The 22,918-nt window shown below is 48.6% G+C and overlaps 1 protein-coding gene and 1 pseudogene across 1 annotated transcript in view; one reads left to right on the top strand and one right to left on the bottom strand.

Annotated features, from left to right (window-relative positions):
- Positions 1-1,108: 1,108 nt before the first annotated feature.
- LOC119389789 (cyclin N-terminal domain-containing protein 1-like) overlaps positions 1,109-22,918 on the bottom strand; it is a 489,989-nt gene continuing 468,179 nt past the window's right edge. Inside the window, 3 exon segments of the mRNA XM_037657176.2 lie at positions 1,109-1,402; positions 3,070-3,163; positions 4,472-4,622. Coding sequence (XP_037513104.1) covers positions 1,295-1,402; positions 3,070-3,163; positions 4,472-4,622 — 353 coding nt within the window. The 3' untranslated portion in view covers positions 1,109-1,294.
- LOC119389787 (ubiquitin-conjugating enzyme E2 Z-like) lies at positions 18,337-19,745 on the top strand (annotated as a pseudogene).

The following is a 22,918-nucleotide window of genomic DNA, read 5'->3' on the forward strand; positions in this document are numbered from 1 at the left end:
TGTTAACAGTAACGTTTATTTACAGGTAGCGTGTTGCTACATGATGGGGTTAGCATCATGGAAGCTCTCGGAGCTCGTGAGAGCTTGAGAGAACTTGTGAGAGCTCGTCGGGAGCGCATCGACGCTCGCATTTTATGTCCTGGCCTTCCCATGGTTCCCTGTAGGAAAAAACAATGGAGGCCAGGACAGTCCAATGAAAATTTCCATCTTCATCTCCGCCCCCAAAAGGGGAAGGTGAAACGCCGCCTCCTTCCCAACCCACGAAAGGAGAAAGAGGCACATCCAGTTCGTCCCATGGCGAGGGAAAAACACTGCCCACCGCGCACTACACGGCACAGCACGAAGACGTTGAGTCTTACGTGGAAGTCAATTTCGCAGTCTGTTGCAATGATGGTTATGCGCGAGGCAGACCACGAACTGTGGAAACAGCGGCAACAAGGCGCCACGGAGAACGTGGGAAATGCATCCGAAGACGGTTCCCGGACGCTGGGTCCTTTGTCCGGGGCACCTTGACGACAAAGCAAGCCGCCTCGACGGCCAACAACTCTTCCCAATCTGTCAGTCGGTCAGGCGTGCCCAAAGGGTTTTACGAGGGGCGCAGACAACCTGAGAATAATAGACGAACGACCTTCGTGTTGTCGCCGCTCTTGGGGCATCTCTGGAACCGCTGACCCGGAATAAATCAGGGTAGTCTTAGCCGCAACGTCTCATGCGTCAAAGCGGCGCCAAGCCAGGCAGGCCGATCATAACACTGGCGACATACTACTACTGCAGAGGAGGGAACGACCCACACCCTAAGGAGCTTCGCCCCTAAAAGAATGAGCTTCTAAACTCGCTGGTACTACAACATGGCGGCTGCGCCGAGGTGAATGCAGTATAATCACCGCCGTTAGTAATCTAGTGCTTAGATATGGTACATGAGGCCGGAACATTATTGGCCTCTGGGCCTGAATAACGACAAAACTTGCGCTGAATGTTCTGCTATCATTCGTGTGACGTCCCGAGCCTAGCTTTTCGGTGTGTGCTGGTACTGCATAATGGCACTCCGGTGACGTCCGAGTGCGAGCCATACAGCACCGAAACAAGAGGTGACACGTGGAGAAGGTCATGACCAACAAAAATAATTTATTTTCTTGTTTACGGTAACTCTTAAACTTTGCACCGTTCCGTCGTTGGGAGGAACCTAGCGAACTTGTCATGGTATGTATGACTGAAAGCAGGAGAACCTTGAAGCAAAATGACTAGAATATATGACAAGTTTGACGGTGGATGGTCGGACGATCCCGCGTCATGTTCATTCCGCAAGCGGATCTTCCTTGAAGAGCACAGTCATGATGACGGAGCTGAAGTGGTGCACCTCCTTTCCCGAGAGCCGGGTGGCGTCTTGCAGGTGGCCAAGGAACTGTAGATAGCGAAAGAGGAAAAAGATGGGAGAGGAGGGCCTTATCGGAGGTAAAGGATATCTTACTCGGAGTAATGCAGCGCGTCTTACAGACGAAGACAGGAGACACACAGAGGCACAGACTGTGACGAGTGCCGACTTACACAACTGATTATTTTGTATTTTCTAACACCGGTGCGCATCAGCGCTAGCATTTCGTCCCGCTTGTAGACATGTGATCATTTCTGTCTACAACATCTCTGTTTACTTTCCTGCTATCTTGTCATTCTTATTAACATTATGAGTAATATGGCCTGGTATTGTGTGTAAAAAGGCTTGTTGAAGTGCAAATAAACTTAGTTTTAAAGGGGCCGTGCAACACTTTTCCAAGTAGCCATGGAATGGCTTATTTAAAGGAGCTTATTGCCTGACGAATCGACCGCTGCAAAAATTTTTAGAATCTATCCAGTACGAGCGTAGTTAGAAAGATTTGTCGTACGCTGTAATTGCTTTCTTCTCTCGCCCCGACGAAAGCACTGGAAGTTAAGCAGGGAGGGATGGCACGGGGGAAGAAGGTACATCACGCGCGCCTCGTGACCTTGAGCCCTTTTTCTTAGAATAAAAGAGAGCTGAGGTAAGTATTCATTCTAAAAAGACAGGGCGTGCAAACACGGACACAAGAAAGAAGTCAGGGCACCACAAACGCCGACTAACAACTGAAGAGACGCACAACGGCGGAAAAGAAAGAAGGCACGAAAACTTATCTGCGCACGCCCATGCAATAGACGAACCTACCAATCCGGCACGCGTGGGGGTCTACGTGGAAGATAACTGTGATCATGGAACTGTGACCGTGGAAGATAACTGTGTTAAGGCATTTGATTTCATCTTTATGCAAGTTAATCGACGGTTGGATCCCGCATGCGCTACCACTATTCTCGATATGCCATGCCTCAATCATCAAGCGTGTATCTTCATTTCTATGCCGGTACAACTGACTTCTTTCTTGTGTCCGTGTTTGCACGCCCTGTCTTTTTAGGATGAGCACTTTTTCTCTTTTTTTCTTCGAACGCGCGGCGTACTTTCAGTGCGATCGCGCACACGCGCGCGGGTAAGTGACGGCCTACTACGGCGGCCGCCGTAACTACCAAGCGCGCCATGTTCAAATCAGCCAATGGCGTAGAACTTGAGTCAGTTACGCAGCGATTTTGAGAAATAGCATGATTTCTCGAGACAAGAGGAAGCGATTTTTAGCTTTGAGAATTTATTGTAAATGCCAGGCCGGGCTCGCGTGTTCTCGGGAGCCTCGACTACCGACAGCAGCGTTTTCCGACCATGCTGAAAAAGTGTTGCAGGGCCCCTTTAAGACGGCGCTCGCGGCTACTTGTGTTGATAAGCCAATAACATTTTCTTTGTCTATTTTCGCTTCAGTTAGATTGCACAGATACTGATGTAGTAAAAGGAGCCTGATGTCGGCGAGTTGGTGTAGCACACTGAATGAAATCTGTTGTAAGTGTTCCCTTCTAGTCCTCGTACGTGTTTTTTGCGCAGCAATTTTTCGTTCGGTATGCTGTAGCAAAGTTTTTTTTTTTCCTTTGCTTCTACTCTGCTACAAGCATAGCAACATGGGACATCGTGACGTTACGGTCGCCGAAGGTCGAAGAAATGTTGAAAGCGCCCTTCCTCACCTCGGTGTATCTCCGCGGAAGCTTGATCTTGACGGCGCAGGCGATGACCGAGGACGCTATCAACAGCCGGTCCGCCTTGAAGGCACGGAACATCCTATGGGGCATAGTTCGCACAGAGAGAAACAGTGTTCACATTTGTGTGACGGCGCCCCGCTCACGCGTTCTCACGTACAGTGCTCGGCGTTGGAACACGATACTCGTTGCGCGTGGCTGTTGGCGGTGAGGATGACCGTGAAGGCGAGCGCATTCTTGACGCATGGTGACAGCATGCGGTCAACGGTCATTCACTCTGTGGTTCTCGGTGGATCCAACGGAGCGCCGCAATCTTTCTTAACGCACGCCCACCAGCTCCAGCCGCTTCGCGCGGCGCACCGCGTGATCGCAGTGTTTTGAAGCCATGGCAAGGCAGCGCGCCGCCGGCGCCACCAAGAACAACAGACTGAACGGCCGTGTACCGAACGCAGTCACTATGTGTCAGGAACGCTCCCTGTCACCCTCACCACCAGCAGTCACGCGCTCCGAGTATCCGTTCCAGTCGCCGAACACCACACATCAAGCCATTCACTAAAGTATTACCGTCGACTTATCACAGTTTTCTAAAGTCACGTTCGAACGTGCCAATGCGTATGAATGCATGATTTCTTTCACGCTAAAAGACTGGGCGGGCAAACACGCACACAAGAGAGAAGTCAAGAAGCCACAAACGTCTTGACTTCGTTGTGCCCGTGTTTGCATGTCCAGTCGTTTAGCATGAATACGTACCAACTAGCTCAGCTATCTGTAATTATAAGATTTCTTTCACACCAGAAAAAAAAAGCATATAAACACAGTTCAGAATGTTTTAGTTATCGATCAAGTTAAACGTTGATTTCACGCAAACGTAGCGCGACTTTCTAGCGCAGCATAATGCATACGGTGCATGACCCTTTGATTAAGGCTATCTCACATGACCGTTTATTCATTTTAAAGCAAGTGAAGATTTATCTAGCATATATTGGAGTGCAATAACAGTGACGCAAGACCGCAATTACAAAAGTGCTCGATCAGGTTAAACACGCGCGTATCTTGACACCAATAATTGATGATGGCCATGCTGCAGTCTTACGTAACAAATGCAGTGCGGCAGCAAGATACATGCATTTCGAAAGACGTCCCGACAACGAAATGTAAGCTTAACAGAAGAGAAAGCACGAGACGCCGTTATAGAATTTAAAAAAATTTTTTTTTGCACGTGTCAATTCTTTATGCGAGGACTGTCTGAAGTCCTTAAACACAAGCTATTCGGTATAAAACTGATGTTCTCCTCCAAAAGTGTGGGGAAGGACGCCCGGATTTCTTTCACTTTTGAAAGAAATCCACCGTACGCAGCTCTCAGCATAAATAATTTGCCACAGAGACGTACCTGTTCTGCTCTTTTTCGTTGGCTTCGCGGTCCATATCTAGGTGCGCCATGGCACGCTCGTGAACCTCCTGGCGGACCAGGTAGAATCCCTGTAGCACGCGCAGCATCATCGAGTACAGCTCCTTCGGCTCGAAGCTCGGCTCGTTGTGGCCTGCGGACCAGCAATACCAAGGCATTCGTTGCCACTATAGACCACTAACGTTTTAAGCCCGTAACATACTTGTATAGTACAGACGCCTGTTCTTTCACATACGCCAACAGGTGCATTGCGACACACTGTAAGAGCTGCTTCATCAAACGCGAAATTTGACCGTCGGCGGCTTCAGCACGAGTGATGCAAGAAATCAACATCACGCGATGGCGTTACCATATGACGTGACGTAATCATGAAGTCGTTATAACAATAATATCTGGGGTTTAACGTCCCAAAACCACGATATGAATATGAGAGACGCCGTAGTGGAGGGCTCCGGAAATTTCGACCACCTGGATTTCTCCAACGTGCACCTAAATCTAAGTACACGGGCCTCAAACATTTTCGCCTCCATCGAAAATGCAGCCGCCGCGGCCGGGATTCGATCCCGAGACCTTCGGGTCAGCAATCGAGCGCCATAACCACTAGACCACCGTGGCGGGGCGAAGTCACTATGGCGTCACCTGATGACGTCATCACATATCATCGTCGCTTGGTCAGAGGACGGCCGACACAGAGGCAGCGCGGAGCCAGACGTGGTTCAGAAAGCTTACAATGCCTTTTATACACACTAATGAGGTTGCCAGTACCTTAATGTTACGCAGCGAACAGGTCCTGTCTGTCTACATATAAAGCGTAAAGCAGAAAGTCTCAGCAAATAGTTCTGCCGTAGTGGACGCTTTGAAAGGGACAGAGCCGAAAAGCTTTTCTCTCTTGGTATGCAGCTGTATACAAAGCTGACGTAGAACTATGTTTCCGACATGACCCATCGGTGTAAACCTTAATACGGTCAGCACACTTTTTGTAAAGATGGACTAAAGTTAATTGTTTTATTGCAATGACGGGCATGGCACACTTTTGAGTAAATCCCGGAATCTAAGTGACAATTTCTGGAATGGCGAGTCGCCACTGGGGACGAGTTGCGCGTCCCGGCCAGCATTCATGAGTAGGTAGTAAATTTTTACGCTGCATTATATCTGCATGATTAGCGTGCAGTGTCCCCAATCGGAAGTAGTGCCTATACAGGTTTCAGTAAATCCCCTACCAAGCGAGTATATTCGTGTTAAAGGGACAGGCCGTGCAAACACGGACACAAGAGAGAAGTCAAGACACCCCAAACGCCCACTAACAAGTAACCACTGAAGAGGCGCACAACGGGCGAAAATAAAGAAGGCACGAAAACTTATCTGCATGCCCAAGCAATAGGCGAACCTATCAATCCGGCACGCGTAATGGTCTGCGTGAGAGATAACTATTCAGACAGTTGATAATAATAATAATAATAATATCTGGGGTTTAACGTCCCAAAACCACGATATGATTATGAGAGACGCCGTAGTGGAGGGCTCCGGAAATTTCGACCACCTGGGGTTCTTTAACGTGCACCTAAATCTAAGTACACGGGCCTCAAGCATTTTCGCCTCCATCGAAAATGCAGCCGCCGCGGCCGGGATTCGATCCCGCGACATTCGGGTCAGCAGTCGAGCGCCATAACCACCAGACCACCGTGGCGGGGCTCAGACACTTGATTTCTTCTTTAAACAGAAACAGAAATATTCCACCCGCTGGTCAGGCAAAAGAGAAACAGAAAGCGAAGCGGCTGTATGACGAACGTAAATGAAAGGTGTTAACACGAAAATCATGCCATGCATGTCATGTATGGCATGATTTACATGCTATACTCGTGGTGCACTCGCGGCCATTTCGCTCGTTTGATATACACCAAAACTGGTATTGCGCGATGTGACTGTATGACGAACATAAATGAGAGGTCTTAACATGCGAATCATGTTGCATGTCATGTACGGTATGATTTACATGCCACTGTCATAGTATGCTTCCGGCCGTTTTGTTAACTGGATATATACCAAACTTGGTATGGCACGACACGAATGCGTGATGAACATAAACGACAGGTCATGCATTGTATATACCAGAATATGCGTTTCATTGGCATGGTGTATACTAGATTGTGCATGCATGCGTGCATGGCAAATATGCGATATATGGTGGACTAGATGCCATGGCATGAACGATTTCATTTGGCTCAAAGACAAACAAGGCGATGTATGCAGCTCTTTGCTGGCTGCTTCGCATTACATCGATTCCCACAGTGCGTGGGATCTGCCGATTTTTTTTTTCCACCGCTGTTAACGTTATACTTTTAAGTAAACCATCTAGCCTAAGTTCTGATTATAACGCCACGTTATTTTATTTTATCTTTATTTTTATTGCGATAGCAATTATATGGACAGTCTCGGCTGGATTTTGCCGTCGCCGTCGCCGTCGCCGCCGTCATGCACCGTATATGTATAAGTATGTATATATATAAAAAGGCCCCAAAGAAAAATAACTCAGAAAAATGCTTCCGAAGCGCGGAATCGAACCAGGGACCGCTTGCTCCGCAGCGAGCGGTGCTATCCACTACGCCACGAAACGCAGACCCTCCACGTAGCTAACGGCGAGCGTTATATACACACCATTTAGCGCTGGACGGACTCAGAGACAGAAGGCGATAATAAGCGTTTCTTCATTACCAGCGAGGTGGCGCTAGGAGCCCGACGGGCGCATTTAAAAGTCGTCGGCGAGCTCGCTCGCTTCTTCTTATATTTGCGCATGGGAGAAGCTTGCCCTTCCGCTGTCTGCTCGCGCGGTTTTCTCGTGGCGCGGGGTAGAGGAATGTTTCACGCTTTCACCGTGATGTCCGCGCTCATGTTACGGCGCGTACGAATGTCACTCGAGCTCAGGGACGCCGCTAAACGAACAAACAGAAGATGAGCGCGAACTATCAAGTGTCACAGCTCGACACTTGAAGCACGCTAGTTTCCTTCGCTGCTTCGGCCGCCTTTGCAACAGAAGCGCTGTTCAAACTGAGAGTATCCATTGGCGAGCCTCACTTCGTATAGCATTAGTTCCTTGCTATCGCATTCATTGCTTCGCCCTTGCGGCGAAACTGTGACTTTTTATTTTATTTTACGCTCAGGGATTTAGAGCAGTGTAGAGGGGAGGGGAAAAATTTACAATACAAACTTGCCAGAGCAGTTACGGAATACTACATAAAATCTGGGAATACAGAAAATTTAGAAATCTTAAAAAGCACAGGCATATTGAAGTACAAGTAATTGCTCTACATATCCACCAAGTCATATGAACAAGGTTAAGGCATCGCGTAACGTGTCATGGTTATAGCAATAGTGGCGGATGATGTGACTTAGCTCTTCGTATCGCGCGGGCAAACCTGCTATGGTGCCTGATACGTTCAAATCGCTGCTCGAGTGCTGCCATCTATTGGCGACTTCCGCTACACCATGGCGGGGCCCACGGCCGGTCTAGAGGCGCGCGCTCGCTCCTTCTTTTCGGGGCCATGGTCTCCAACGTTGCATCCATTGCGAGCGCGCGTAATTCGAATGCTGGCGAAATACATTGTAAGCAACGACAGCAAAAAAAGAAAAGACAACAAAAAGCAAAAGTTCTATTTCCGCATTTAATCGCCTTAAAGTGTCACCTCACCGTGAATTAGTTTTTTTTTTTTTTTACACGGGACATTACTCCGCGCGCGCAAGCGGTTGTTTATTATTTTCGGCAACCGTAAGCGCCAACTAGGCGAAAAGGGGGGGGGGGTGCAAATACCATTACACACGCACACACACACACATGTGCGTGTGTAATACATAATTACATAATACACCATATTAGCTCACAGATATTACACACACTTGCGCGCGCTTGTGTGTGTGTGGGGGGGGGGGGGGGTGCGTGCGTGTGTGTGTGCGTGTGCGTGCGTGCGTGTGTTATGAATCAACTAGCCTAATGCAAAATTCTTAAACCATTTTTCACACTTTTTCAAACAGAACTGTCGCAACCTGCATGCTCTTTCTCAGGAAGGTGTTTTACAGCAAAGCTGTTATGCTCGATGTTGGCCGTTTGTCGTAGATAGAAAATTATCATCATCATCCGGCGTGGGATGCGATAACTCTGATGGGCGAGAAAACGAGTACATAGACAGACAAAGAAAGAGAAATACAGATAAATAAAGGGGGGGGGGGACAAAATTTTACCTAACGCTGCCATTTGAAAGAACGCCTTTCCGATATCTCACATATGGATAATTTTTTAAAGGAGATTTGGCGTCAGGATTCGATAAACACATCGATATTGATCACAAGAAGGCCTAAAATGGGGACGCCGATTCTGAAATATTCAGATTTTGTTCCACGGCTACGTTTCAACACATGGTGACCGCATGCGGTGCCTCACGAAAAAAAAAGTGCTTGAGACCAGTCTAGTCTATGTAGCTTAGCCGAACAAAGCGTTATTGATCGCAATAGGCGAGTAAATAACGCGAGTATACCTTTAACAAAGTCACAAACATTTTATTTCTTGTGAAGCCGCGAACCGCGTGTTTGAGACCCCTGGTCCACGGCGCCGAAATCATCACGAAATCAGCAACGTGCACATGTTGAGGAAATCCCAAGAGGTGGCGCTAAACTACCGCGTTCGACCAGCGAAACCCAAACCAGCGGGAAATTCAACGCCCTCTCCCGTACCGAACGCGTTACGTGAGCGGTACACGATAGTCATGACGAATCTGACAAACCATACTTGGCAAAATAAAAACACATTTGATCTACATACCTGATCTGGCAATTCTAGCTTGCCTGACAACTTTTTCCCAAGCCTTGACGCCCAAGAACAGCACCAGCAAACGGCAAAAACAGAAAGTGGTGTCAGCCTACAGAGACGACTTCCGTGGCTGTAGCACCGCCCCCGCAGTTTTTCCAACGTGGTCGCAGAATGTTGTCCCCGGGTATGCCGCAAGAGCAGAGACTGAATACCGACATGTGTAGCGGACATTTAAGAACGCAAATGCAAATGGCAATCATTCAACCTGTAGCCGCCCATCTGAACCGCTATCGACAACGCGTTTGGCAAACAGACTACGAAAGGCGATGTGCACAACACAATTATGAACTGAGCTTCTGAGGGGGGGGGGGTATAAATTTTATTGAAACCGAATGGGAGTGGGATTGGCAAATGGGGATTAGCAGAACAGAGTGAAGGCTCGTGGTGCGATCTGTCGAAGAAGAAGCGAAACGTCGCAGCGCTGGTGCAGCCTCCGAGATTGTGTGAGCGCACCACAGCAATCTCGAAGGCTGTAGCTCTGACAAAACTACTGATCTCCACCAGGAGTTGGAGATCACAGGAAAAAACCGCTGATCAATTTAAAAGTGTTCTAGACGCGTGTCGTTAAGAAAATAAGATACTTCAATAGCCTAAATCATGGCGTCCATGACGTTTTTACAGCTCTGCAAATGCTTGCGGCTTTTGTGCCCAGTAAAAGCAAAAGCCTTTGAAATTCCCGTCAATTGTACGCTTCTGGCTCCTCTGCATTGGAAAAGGAGGCGTAGTGGTGTACTCTATCAGCAATTTTCTTAGGTGCCGAACTTTCCAAGCCCTCATATTAGATGGCACAAGGCCGTGCGTATAGAACTAAGGATGCCACTCACGAATAGACAAACACGCTGTATTTCGACGCATGCGTTTGCCTATGCTTCAGTGTCGTCCATCCTCGTTCTAATGTGTGCTGCCATATCTGATCATGACTAGTACGTCCCGACGTTCAGATATAATATCTGACATATACTCCAAGTTTGTCAAGTCTGTTCCTGAATTGTCCGATGACGCACAATGACGAAACTGTTTGCCAGAAAAAGGCCTGAGAGTTGGTTCTTTTTTTTTTCTTATTATTGCGATAGCGATTATATGAACACTCTCGACGGGTTTTTGCAGTCGGCGTCACCGCCATCTTCCGTATAAAGTCCAAATCGAAGAGCTGCCAGCCTTACTTCGTATACCATTACGATGTGGTGCTATCGCATTCATTGCTTCGCTCTTGCGGTGAAACTGTGATTTTTTTTTCCTTCGTATTGCTTAAGCTACCGATGTTACATGACCTGTTGTTTGTTTCTCTACATATCTCCGCAAGAAAGCAACGGATCGAAACCCAAACACACCACATCACTAAAGTTCCCGTGAACGCCGTATGCATTGATTAAAGTTAGGAGCTCTTGTCCTACCGAGAAAATGGGGACAAGCGAAGCATGGCGTGTGCGTGCCTGGCGTAGCGCTGTTTTTTCTCTTTTTTTCTTTCTATCGCATTGCAGAATGCTCCCTCCTAACTGTTTCCGTGTTTAGCAGCGCAACACTTAGGTTGCTACAGGCAACAATGACAGTCACCTCGATAAAAGACCACATTGCTCTATCAGGAACGGCTGATCGCCACAAGCCCACGATAGGGAAAGCATCAATTATCGGAAAACGGCGCATACAAACACACATGCGACCGGCACTGTTTTTTTTTTTTCAGTCACACCTACAACGCCAATTTGTGAGACATAAAAGCTTTGGATATAAAAATTCAAACAACACTTATATTCTCTAAAAGTCGAGGATATATACGGATCGAATGTTTAGACCTCCTCCGATCACCCTTATCCTTGTCGTCCAGTAAACCTCTTAGCTGTACTCGACCGCGGTCCGGTCTGTGGAAGGTCATTGTTGTTAGAGTGTGACATCAACCACTTGCAAGGGTGTTAACGGTGCATGTGCGACTAAAATTTCTGCGACGAAGAGAGAAGCGGCGCTTAGCCGTGCTCCCTCAAGGGCTGCAGAAATTAGCGTCTTTTTCCTTTTCCCCTAGAACCACTACAAGAGAGAAGAAGACAGGAAAGATGGGGAGCCGGTCGCAAGAGTTCAGGGACGGGACCACGATTCAGCCAGGGGCACGATGCACATCGGTGACGACGCGGCGAAGGCCTCGTCGATGAGAGGCGCGCGGCATTCCGGTCGAGGCAGCCGTCACGGGGCGTCGATCAGCGAGAGGCACGAGGAGTGATCCAGGGCGTCGCGGACGATGCGACCGTTCTTCATGAAATCAAGTCCGCGGCATTTCCTCCTCAAAGGCGGATGCACACAGGCCTGTACCAATGGATGGTACGGTTCAGCGACGTTGGGAGTAAGGGGAGTGAAAGAAAAGAGTGAAAAGAGGGGCTATCTTTGAGAGCCAGGCCGGGGTAATTCTCTCCCCGTTGAAAAAGCCAAGCCCGTCGGTGCCCGGCGGCATTGGGTCGGCCCTACTGACATCTCAGACTGCCTGCTGCCTCAGTGGAAGACCTGCTCTTCCCGCCACGCTCCCAGGTCCTGACCCTGCACGCTCGCCTGGAGATTGTGGAGCAGTCTGGGCTTGCCTACCTCTGAGTCCCTGTGCCACGGCAGGGCTCCCGGTCCGCCCGCCAACTATGCTGCAGTGACGGCGAGCTGCTGATATTCTTCCTCATCTTTATCCGCGTCCCACTCCCGCCGCCCTTAGGCGCTGAGCCATGTCCCCGCTTGGGAGACAGAAAATAGCGTCTCTTCACTCAAGAGTCGTGCTCCCAACAAGGGCTTGTTCTTGTTGACCTATGTCTGTGGCTCACATCCACTGTGGTGGATTGGACCACAAGGGGTCTTGCCCTTCAACCTCCTGGCACTCGCTTGTTCGATGGCAAGCAATGTCGGAAAGTTGCATCAGATGTGGCCGGCCAACACCACCTAGTCGGGGCTAGCAGCGTTTCTATTGCAAGCATCTCGCTGACATTGATGGCCCTCGACTGCTGACCCGACGGTCGTGGGATCGAATCCCGGCCGCGGCGGCTGCCTTTTCGATGGAGGCGCAAATGCTTGAGGCCCGCGTACTTAGACTTAGGTGCATGATAAAGAAACCCACGAGGCCGAAATTTCCGGAATCCTTCACTACGGCGTCTCTCAACATCATATCGTAGTTTTGGGACGTCCAACCCTAATTATTACCATTATTATCATCGCTGACATTGAAGCGCGCGTTGGCTCTGCTGCAAGTTCTCGCGCACACGCGGGCAGCGTTCATTTGCAATGAATATCACACATGCACTGACAGGAGGCGTTCCACTGACATATCCAGTAGGGAGCCTAAATGACCGGCCGTTTTTGACATGCATGTATTATGTATACGCTCCCTATATCCAGCTTGTTGGAGCGCCAGTGCGGAGGGACGCTGCGTGTCTGCCCATGGAAGCCGACAATCTGCCATGGAAGCCGCTTGTCATCGATAAAACCCCTAGATTTTGTTCTCCTTTTCTTTAAAATAGCGACAACCGCTGAAGCGCCGCCGACAAATCTCATTGGGCGACGCTCGTGTACGGTAGCCATGTTCCATGGAGGAAGGAAAACTCCGAAGAGGCCCTATCGTATCCTATTGCTACAGTGTACTAGAAGGGGGTAGTGTGCTCTCTGCCCTATGCTACGCAGGTGGCGCTCTGAAGCCGCTCATGTCGCCGGTACTGGGAGCCGCTAGGGGCGCTGCAGCCGTTTCCTCTTGAAGTTTCTCGCGCTCCGATCCTTCTGCCGCTGCCGCTCTCTTGCTGCGCACGTGCTAAAGGAGGCGGCAAGTCGATTGGTTTTTGGCGCTATTGAGAGGTTCAGTGGTTTGCATCAACAACGACCGCGGTATTCGCTTTGCGCTGACGTGTTCATGCTAAGGTATGCTAAGCAAGTATGCCTACTAGTGGCACAATCACTGTATCGTGCCTGGGTTCAAAACTGGTTACAGCCGTGTTAAGGGCGCGCCGAAGGCGTCTTTCTTCAACGTCCCTCAAGACTAAGAAAAACGAATACAGCGGTGAGGAACCTGCACCGCGAGGATAAGAAGCTTGACGAAGCGTGTACAATGTGCGAATTGCATTTTGAGCTGCGTTAAGTAATCAGGGACTACATTCATATAATTGATGGCAAAGAGATTATGGCATTCCCCGTGGTAGACCAACGCTGTCGGCAGACGCTGTTCCGACGATCCTTCCAAATCACCCCGCTTACCTTAGCAAAAGGACTCCCAAACCCTAGCAAAAGAAGCGAAAAGAAGGGGACCAAAGGACCAGCATCAACAAAAATTCGAACCGCAGCATACGCGACGTCCGCCGAAAATGACCCGAACGACCAGTCGCCATCAAATAAGGCATATACATTTTACGCTAGCGAAGAAGCACAAAAAGCAGCCTGCTCAGAGGAGGTACGGAACTATTTCAACTTTTTTTTTTCCACCTCAACACTTTCCTAGCGCTAGACGAAGCATTAATTTTGTTTTCCATTGTTTTCCGGTACTTTATTGCACTTCGACATTATGCGAAGAAACGACTGTGGTGTCGGAAAAAGTTGGCATGTATTTCTTCAAGCCTCACGATGGCCACTCCAAGGTGTATATCAGGTAGAGATTTGTTGAACAACATTGCTTGAGTTGCCAGGAAGAAGCAGAAAGCCTGCTCGTAAAATTACAGATATGCCTTCGCAGCAGATACGTTCTTGTTATGTAATATTGTTGAAGAAAAGTTGACAATATTGTACTGCCACGCCAGTTAGAACACAAATTTGTAATATTTCTGGAATCTAAACTGCTAGAGTGTTTTTTTGCGTTTGGTGGATGTTTTGTGTGTAATCTTTACGTCAATGCTGTTCATAAAGAATTTAAATTGCAGAAAGTAGATTCAGATTAGAAAATAAAGTCGTTTAGCAATGCGCCCTCACAAGAAAATTTTGCACGAATGTACCCATTTTTACTTTAACAGCTGAAATTGCGCTTGTTTGAAATTTCAAGGTAGTAATTTTCCACAAATTAAACGGATGTTGTGGGTGCCTTTTATTATCTTTCTGACAACGTGCACTTTCACGTGCATGTGAAGCGTTTTCTTATGCGAAAACTCACACCGTCTTTCGTAACTTGTTAAGAAAAAACTGCGCAGCAGGACGAGACACCAAGAAAGAACTGACGAAAACAAGCGTCTTGGTGTCTCGTCCTGCTTTGCAGTTTTTCTTAAGATGTTCCCGTACCAATTCGCCCAACTTTCAACCCTTGTTTCGTAACTTGACTGGCGAGTTCCGGTCACCGCCATTGCTTGGCAGGCGTCGAGCATGCGTTCAAGGCGCATGCAACGTTCGAAAATGCCTGATAGAGCTATGCGTAAACAGGTGCAAATATCGCGCTAATTTGTTGACAAGCCATCACTTAATAGCGGCTCTCGTGGAGGCAGCCGACATCTCTCCAGCCAGCGCTGCAATCACAGCGGCAGCGTGTTTCTGTTGTATTTCTTGACGAGAAAGCGAATGCGTGCGGACAAAATTCCGACCGTATGGATAGCAAGCTCTTCAATTAAACAGTCCGCTAAAATAACCCGCAACGCCCACCTAGCGTAGCCGCGAAACTTGTAAAACCGCGTAACCTTTCAAGAGGAAATGCTAGTGGCGCCATCACTCGGAGGCAACATGAGCTGCCTCAGGCGCCGCATGTGTCTGAGCCACTACCCCTGTCCCAATGCATTGCGAAACGTGTGGCGGAAGTGACGTCAAATTTATGGAGGCGGAAGGGAATACGAAAGGGAGAAGGCAGGGAGGTTAACCGGACAGCAGTCCGGTTGGCTACCCTACGTCGGGGGGAAGGGGAGTGGAAAGATGGGAGAGACAGAGAGAGAGGGGGGAGCGAAAATAAAAAGGAAATTATCAATAAATGCATTGACACGTATGTGACGGTGGCACTGTAAAAATTAGTCATGGGGTAAACAAACCGGTATGGGGCAAACAAAACAGCAGACGCCCCGCTGGCGTGCCTCTCCGCGCTGATTAGCTTCTGCTCAGATTTGTAGTTCCGGCTTAAACTTAGCGCGTATTGTGCTGTTTGCATGCAGCAAAATGTTGCAAGCCGATATTTATCAGGCTGTTCGTGTGTGGCAGGCCCGAGCGCTGCGGCCTGAAATTCTTCGTGGAGCGTTTTTGTGCAACAGTACAGAAAGTACCGGTACGTGCCGTAATCAAAAACATTCAGCCCCTGCATCATCGCATTCGGAACTCACCTGACAGTGACTTACGCGTTCTGCTGGGCGTAAGCCTTTTCCTTTCTCGTAGGCCGATTTCCAGATCTATTGGCCGATAAGCAGTTCTTTGCTCGTAGGAACGAGCGTGGCACTGCACGATTTTAAGAGCTTGCTCAGTAGATATTCGGCGCAACGCAATGCTAGTAGTTGACGTTATAACTTCACGTCGAAAAGAGGACACCGCTTTATTGTATGCGCGATCCTGCACCTAAAGTTGTAATCAGTGCGCACACAACTGCTAGCACGGAGCAAGCGCACACCGCACAATACATCAGGTAGTCCGATAACAACAACCAATGTTTATTTGCCCTTTATCGCCCTTCCGTGTGAACGACACATCCTCAAACGCGATACGATTCCTTCGGCGCATGTTATGTACGGCGCTTCAGACACCAAAACAAAGTTCACGAGTGTCTGAGTTGACACAATGAGTAAGAACCAACAGAGCACACATCCGAAAGCCTTCGCATGCAAATACCATACATTAGGAACAGCAATGAAGTGAACGTATATTACGTACACATGAAAAGTGACACCCGGTACTTTCCGCAGTGCACGCGATTTGCACCGGGTATTCGCATCAGCTGGGCATTGCGAGCTTTCTAAAGAACCTACAGGAGCAGCATGCGTGAATCGACCTGCGCCGCTTGCACGGCGAAAAAAAAAAAAAACCTGCAAAAGTTTCGCGACGCGCTCGCATGCGCGCATGCGCTTGCAAACGACGCGACGGAAATCGCGAAATGTTCAGCTGCTCCTTCGATATAGGAGGCGATGCGGGGTGTTTGCGATGTGGAGGCTTCATGAATGTGACCGTCAGGCGCATCTCCCTAGTATAGTATTCCTTCCTCTGTGCCAGTGTTCTACTAACGCTTTTCCAGCGCCTCCTCTTAGAGGTCTCCGTGATGGAATTGGCAGTTTTAGCTGATCACCCCGCAGAGTCGAGGACCGTCAAATGAAAGCCGAACACCGGCAAGCCTTCGCCATGGTATAGTTCGCGCCGTCCTGTCATCACCATGACAGGCGCGCGCATCCGGTTTGACCGCACTGCGCATATGCGCGCCTGTCCATGATGATACTGGACGGCCCGCACATATACCACTGCGAAGCTTGCTGGTGTTCGGCTTTCAATGACGCTGATAGTACGTGTGGTCAGGCCTTAATGACGGAGGGACTGCGGGGCTGACACACGCATCGCGTGCGCATTTTGTCCGCTAATCGGTGCGTGAATAATGTACTTAAAATCGTGTGTGGCTTTGTAAATGAACTGAGCAGTGCGCTTGATTGGGCTGACGGTGCATATAGTAGACGAATAATAAAACAACCGCTTAGGTCGGGACGAGAAGAAGACACGGACCACGGCGCTGAACTAACAACCGAGGTTTATCGCAAAACAAGTGCAATATATAGGTAGCAGGTATCCGCTCAGAACAATAAACCATTATCAGACGTGCACATCCATGTGATTAGAGGCCGTACAGCAAACATAATAAGCTCGAGCACAAGCCATCATCAAGAAGCTGTCACACTAGTAGATCTAGATGTCTAATTTCACTGCAGTGAATGGAAATTGAGGGCCCGCTACACAAGACACACCATGCTGTTGAATGTGGAAAGGCTTCGAAATCTCGCGATCTCGCTGCTCGTTATAATGCCCAGCGAGAACGTGAGATTTCCGAAGCCTTCCACATTCAACAGCATGGTGTCTCTTGTGTAAGCGTGCCCTCAATTTCCATTCACTGCAGTGAAAATAGATATTAGAGGCTTCTTGATAATGTGCTTCTTGATAATGACTTCTTGATATGTGCTTGTGCTCGAGCTCATGTTTGCCGTATGGCCTTTATCACATGGATGCGCACGTCTGATTATGTTAGTTGCTCTGCGAAGATACCTGCTTCCTGTATATTGTATTTGTTTTGCAATAAAGCTCGGTTGTTAGTTCAGCGCCGTGTCTGTGTCTTCTTCTCGTCCCGTCCTAAGCGCTGTTTATTCTTCGTCCGCTTTGTAAATCTTGGTTACGAAGACATGGCGGCAAGTCGCCGGCTTCGTTTGGAAGGAGGTCGAAGGAGGATGCCAGATGTCGCTAAAGTGTGAAATCTGGGAACTTTATTCCATCAACACAACAATTCTACCTGCGGCTTGCAAATGGCAACCGCCGCAGCAAACCTGTTTGCTTAGCAAGCTCACGTTTACTACCTTCATTTGTACCTAAAGCTGCCAGCCTTACTTTGTGTAACATCTTTATTTGTTTGCTATCCCATTCATTGCTTCGCCCTTGCGGCGAAACTGTGACTTTTTTGAACATCACTCTACGTAGGGTTAGTCACGGAATATTTTTGAAAAGCCATTGCCGTACTGAGTACTTTAGTAGAAAGAGCACAGGGGAAAACTTTTGGAGCTGGGAAAAAAAATAGTCTGGTGAACGAAAGCTCTTAGTAGGAAAACAGACTTTCTACTAACGTCTACATGCATATTTTTGCTCACAGCTCCTTGTTCGTTAAAATTTCTAAATGGGGACAAGTAAATTACGCTCAGCATTTGGGAGAGGTAAAATATGAAAAAGAAAATAAGTTAAATATTGTACGATTAGGCAAAACATACAAATGAACAAATAAATAAGCAAGCATATTTATAAAGGAGCGGGGAGGAAGGCCACGCGACTGGCAACACGTCAGTTAGAGAATGAGAAGGTCATCGCTCCCGTCACGTGAGCAGCAACGCAGGAAAAAGAGGAAGCTGCTGCAGCGAGCCCTCTTTTGTTGCCGACGCGCCGGTACCACCGGCTCGCCACTTCGAAAGGGGCACCCCACCAATGCGAAAAAGTCGCGCCATCTCGGTGTGCGGAAGGAGGAGGTGAAATACCACGCGTGGAAGACCTGCTACCACTTGCGAGATGACGACGCCGCCAGAGCAAGCTCCGGACGCCGTGGCTAGCACCAGCACCGCCGCCACGACCGACGACACTGACGACTCGACCGACAACGAGTTACTCAACTCGTACGTCGAAGTCTCGAGCGACTACGAGAGCGACGACGAGACCGACAAGTCACCGTCTTTCGCGGCGATGAAATTCGCGATGAGTTCCACAGCCGCGTCCGGCACAAAGTCGACCGGCAACGCAGTCGTCGACGCACTCAAGGTTAAACCGAACCTCAATTCCTTGGCGAGCAAGATGGACCGCAGGGAACCGACTGCCGGGAAGTACGAGGAAACGACGCCGCAGTGCCGGTTGCGCGTCAAGCGCGACATCATGGACCTGCTGACCGACCCGCCACCGGGAGTGTACATCGCACCCGTCGAGCACAAAATCACCGTGATGGACGCCCTAGTACTGGGCCCCGCACACGCCGTACGAGGGCGGCTTCTTCCACTTCCTGATACAGTGCCCGCCCGACTATCCGATCAATCCGCCGCGCGTGCGCCTCATGACCACCGGTGCCGGTCGCGTGCGCTTCAACCCGAACCTCTACGCGTGCGGCAGGGTGTGCCTCAGCATACTGGGCACCTGGAGCGGGCCGACCTGGAGCCCCGCGCAGTGCATTGCCAGCGTGCTCATCTCGATCCAGTCGCTGCTCACGGAGAACCCGTACTACAACGAGCCGGGCTACGAAAAAGAGAAGGCGCCGGGTGAGTCCAAGCAGTACAACCTAATCGTGCAGCACGAGACTATCCGCGTGGCCGTGTGCGACGCCGTCGAGGCCTGCCTCAGCGGGTCGTCGGAGTGTCCGCCTGCCCTGAGGGAGGTGATGCTGAAATCGTTTCCGGACTACTACGACAAGTACGAGAAGGCGGTCGTGTCCAACGTAGATCTGACAGGTACGGTCATGGAAGACCCGTTTGGCGGCAGGAGGGGACAGTTCGAGTACAAGACGTTGCTCGAGAGACTGCGGACACTGAAAGGACAAGTTCAAGAGTGGTTGGACGCAAATGAACGGAGCAAATGAACGTATGTTGTGTCTGTGTGTGTTGTGGAACCGGAAGTGAGTTGGACGGTCGAATGGGCAAAGCTTTTTTTTTTTATTTCTCGTCTCTGTGGAGCCATCTGAGCATTGGGTGAAAAAAGACAAGCACGACATTAAAAATCTGCACGCCGCACGAAACAAATGGCGTTAACCGTGATGCGGAGTCGTTTGTTTGCACATTTCGTCGCGTTCAAGCAATAGAAATTAAAGAAAATACAACGATAAATGAACGACAAAGCTTTAAAGATACAAAAATTGGGCCGGCTGGATTACTCTGGAACCTTCGCTGCCGAAATAAGAAAGACGCACAATATAACATAAATGTAAAAATAACGAATAAAAACGTCATAAAGTAAAATAAAGCATTGTCGTAACTGCAGTTCGCGCTGCCGAACAAATTGTGACAAAGCTGCAATTAAAAAAAAAAAAACAGAGACATTAAAATAAATAGAAAACACATCGATATCCTACTTCCGAGGCAACACGAGGATTGCGCAACTTCCTTGCATTTCCCTCGTCCCGGGCATTTTCAGCTCTTAGGAGAGCGGCAGAAAATAGCGCTTGGTACATCATCGCTCAATCTACATAGTACAAATAAAAAAAAATGAGGACACAGACTAGAGATATGGGGACACGCTTAGTGAGTCTTATGCTGATTATTTATTTATGACCAACGTTGGATTAAACAGCCACGCATACTCACTGCCACTCAACTCTCTGATAGCTCGATTCACGATTTCGATACACGCGCTTCATCAGCTAGCCCAGCTATCGAGTCATCTCCCTGTTTATCTGGTTGGGCTTTTTTTCTTCTTTCAGGACAATCATTTTTCTAAAGAAAAGTGTTGACAGGAATACACTGCAATGATGGTCAAGGAAATCCACATTTACGATAAACATAAACGGGGTGGAGGAGGAGAGCAAGGGGAAGGGGGGGAGGGCTGATTATTGAGAAAAACTGCAACCAATCAGACATTTTTTTTTTCAGGCTGCTTTTCTAGCTTTACGCATGTTCACTCCTCCACCACGAAGGCTTAAAGATAGCTTTAAGCCCCGAACTCTCATGCACGAGATGCCTGATGACAATATGACCAAGTTCCTTGACATCATATTTAGTTTCCACCCAGATCGTTTTTGCTGGCGCTATCAACCCCGGTGAAATACGCCGGTCTTGCCATACAACTCTGCACACTCCAAACTAGTAAAAAGATATATTGCCAACGTTTACTTTTGTAATGCTCTAACCAAGTCATGTGAGCATGAAGTAGCGGTTAGTTTTGAACAGCAATCCGACCTGTTATCAGAAGCAGGTTATCCTTCAAGTGTTCAAACTTCTGTTGCTGAAGCTTGGCTCAGAAAATTTCGCCAGTCGTACTTCCACGTACTTCCACAAGATAATGTGGCAGAACGATCCAACGTAAACGTGGTTTTTTCCGTCCCTAGTAAACTTCTAAACCTGTGCCACCGAAATAATAGCGAAAGGAAATCTGATGCGTGCGCTAAGAAACACAAGGTCACCTATGTTTCTTGCAGAAGTAATATATTGCATATAGGATCCCCCTTTCTTGTGATAAGATATATATATATATAGGCATAGGGGGGGGGGGGCGAAGGTTCGTCGCAGCGCCCCCCTCCCAATTATGTCAATGTATGGCGCTGACATTGCGCCCCCCTCCCTATTATGTCAATATGTGGGGCTGACTTTGCGCCCCCCCCTCTTAGGTGAATAGGGAGGGGGGCGGCCGCGCCCCCACCCCACCCCCCGTGCGCACGCCTATGTATATAGGCCAGACCGGAAGGTGTGAATGATAGGCTTAGAGAGCGCAACAACAATGTAAAAAATGGGCGTTACGGATGGCTTGCGATACATTGTAAGACACGCGGCTGTCAGCCTGTTTTCGGCGCATGGACCATTGTCTCAACCGTGAATGATAAGTTGACAAGAGAAATGACTGAAGCTGAAAACATTGTTATATTAGGTCCTGAACGCGTCAGCACGCCGTGTGTCAACTTATCTGGCAAAGAGCTTGCGTTTCTAAGAAGTTAATTGTTTTACATTCCTGGTGGCGCCTGTGCGGTGTATAAAAAGTGTGTGCTCAAGGAAGTAAACTTTTGTTGGTAGTTTGCGCTCTGCGAGTCCCAGTCCTATTGGCGCAATTCAGCACTTCGTATCATGAACCAACATCAGCCATTCTGTGGTCGAGGCTATCCGTACGAAAAACAAACATACTCGCGCACGTGCAGTAGCTAATTGCAAGCTTTCAATTCGATTGCATAGGCACAAGCTTGCAGCACACGTTTTTTTTTTCTAGGTACGCAAGATTACGCGCACGATTTCCCATGTCTTTGTCCGTGCTGCGGTTTCCATAAGCTGCACGCGACACCGACATTCCAGTGGATCTACCGTAATCTACTGGAATACAGATACGAAAGCGCTGAATGTCCGAGAGTAGAAATAGAAGAGAAGGGGAAAGGCAGAAAGGTCACCTGACCATGTGCTCAGTTGGCTGCCTTAAAGTTGAGTTAATTCATGGCATACATACAGCTGTACGTAAGTGGTTGAGGGTTGGTCAGCAAAATCCCACTGTTGTGCGAGTTGGTTTTGCCTAATGAATAGGTTTAGAAGACTGAGACAAAAAGTGAAAGTCACGTCTTTACCTTTCTTCGAGGTCCACGACGGTGTGCTTCTGTGAATCGCTGTATTCTCGCAAGCCCTTATCCCATCTGCGGGGAACTCTTCCAAGGAATTCGCTACTTGTGACGGAAAACGTCGTTGAAGGGAGCGCGCGTAAAATTTTGCCGTGTAGGAAAGCTGTCTTGCATTTCTCGCAATTTGACTAGGCAGCAAAACAAAGAAAGAAAGAAAATTCCAGTATAGCTCTCTCTCTCTCGTTAACTAAACAATAGTATAAGAGTAGGCACATTTTCAACGAAGCCTCCCCGGGTGCCACCATAATCCCCTCGGGCCTGTTGCGTGACCCCCCTCCCCCCCCCCCCCCAAAAAAAAAAAGATGTTACTGAGGAGACTTAGACAATCCGCTTTTGTATTCCTGTGCAACCGTGTAGAAAGAGGTGCCCGTCTTAGATCGGTTTATCTGACGACACACAAGATTATCTGACGGAAAGAAGATGACTTTTAAGGGCTCGTTTTTCTTTGGTAGACACACTATTACATAACGACAATAGCACTCTAGACATAACGCCAAGGAAAGTATAGGGGTTTGGTATTTGTAGTAAATGGGATATAAATATGATGAAATTAAAGTGGACGGAAACATAACTTGCCGCCGGCAGGGACCGATCGCCGCCATGGCGCTAACATCCCTAGGTTTAAATGCACATATATACCCCATAAAGTGGA

This window comes from Rhipicephalus sanguineus, chromosome 4 (genome assembly GCF_013339695.2).
Source record: "Rhipicephalus sanguineus isolate Rsan-2018 chromosome 4, BIME_Rsan_1.4, whole genome shotgun sequence".
NCBI lineage: Eukaryota > Metazoa > Arthropoda > Arachnida > Ixodida > Ixodidae > Rhipicephalus > Rhipicephalus sanguineus.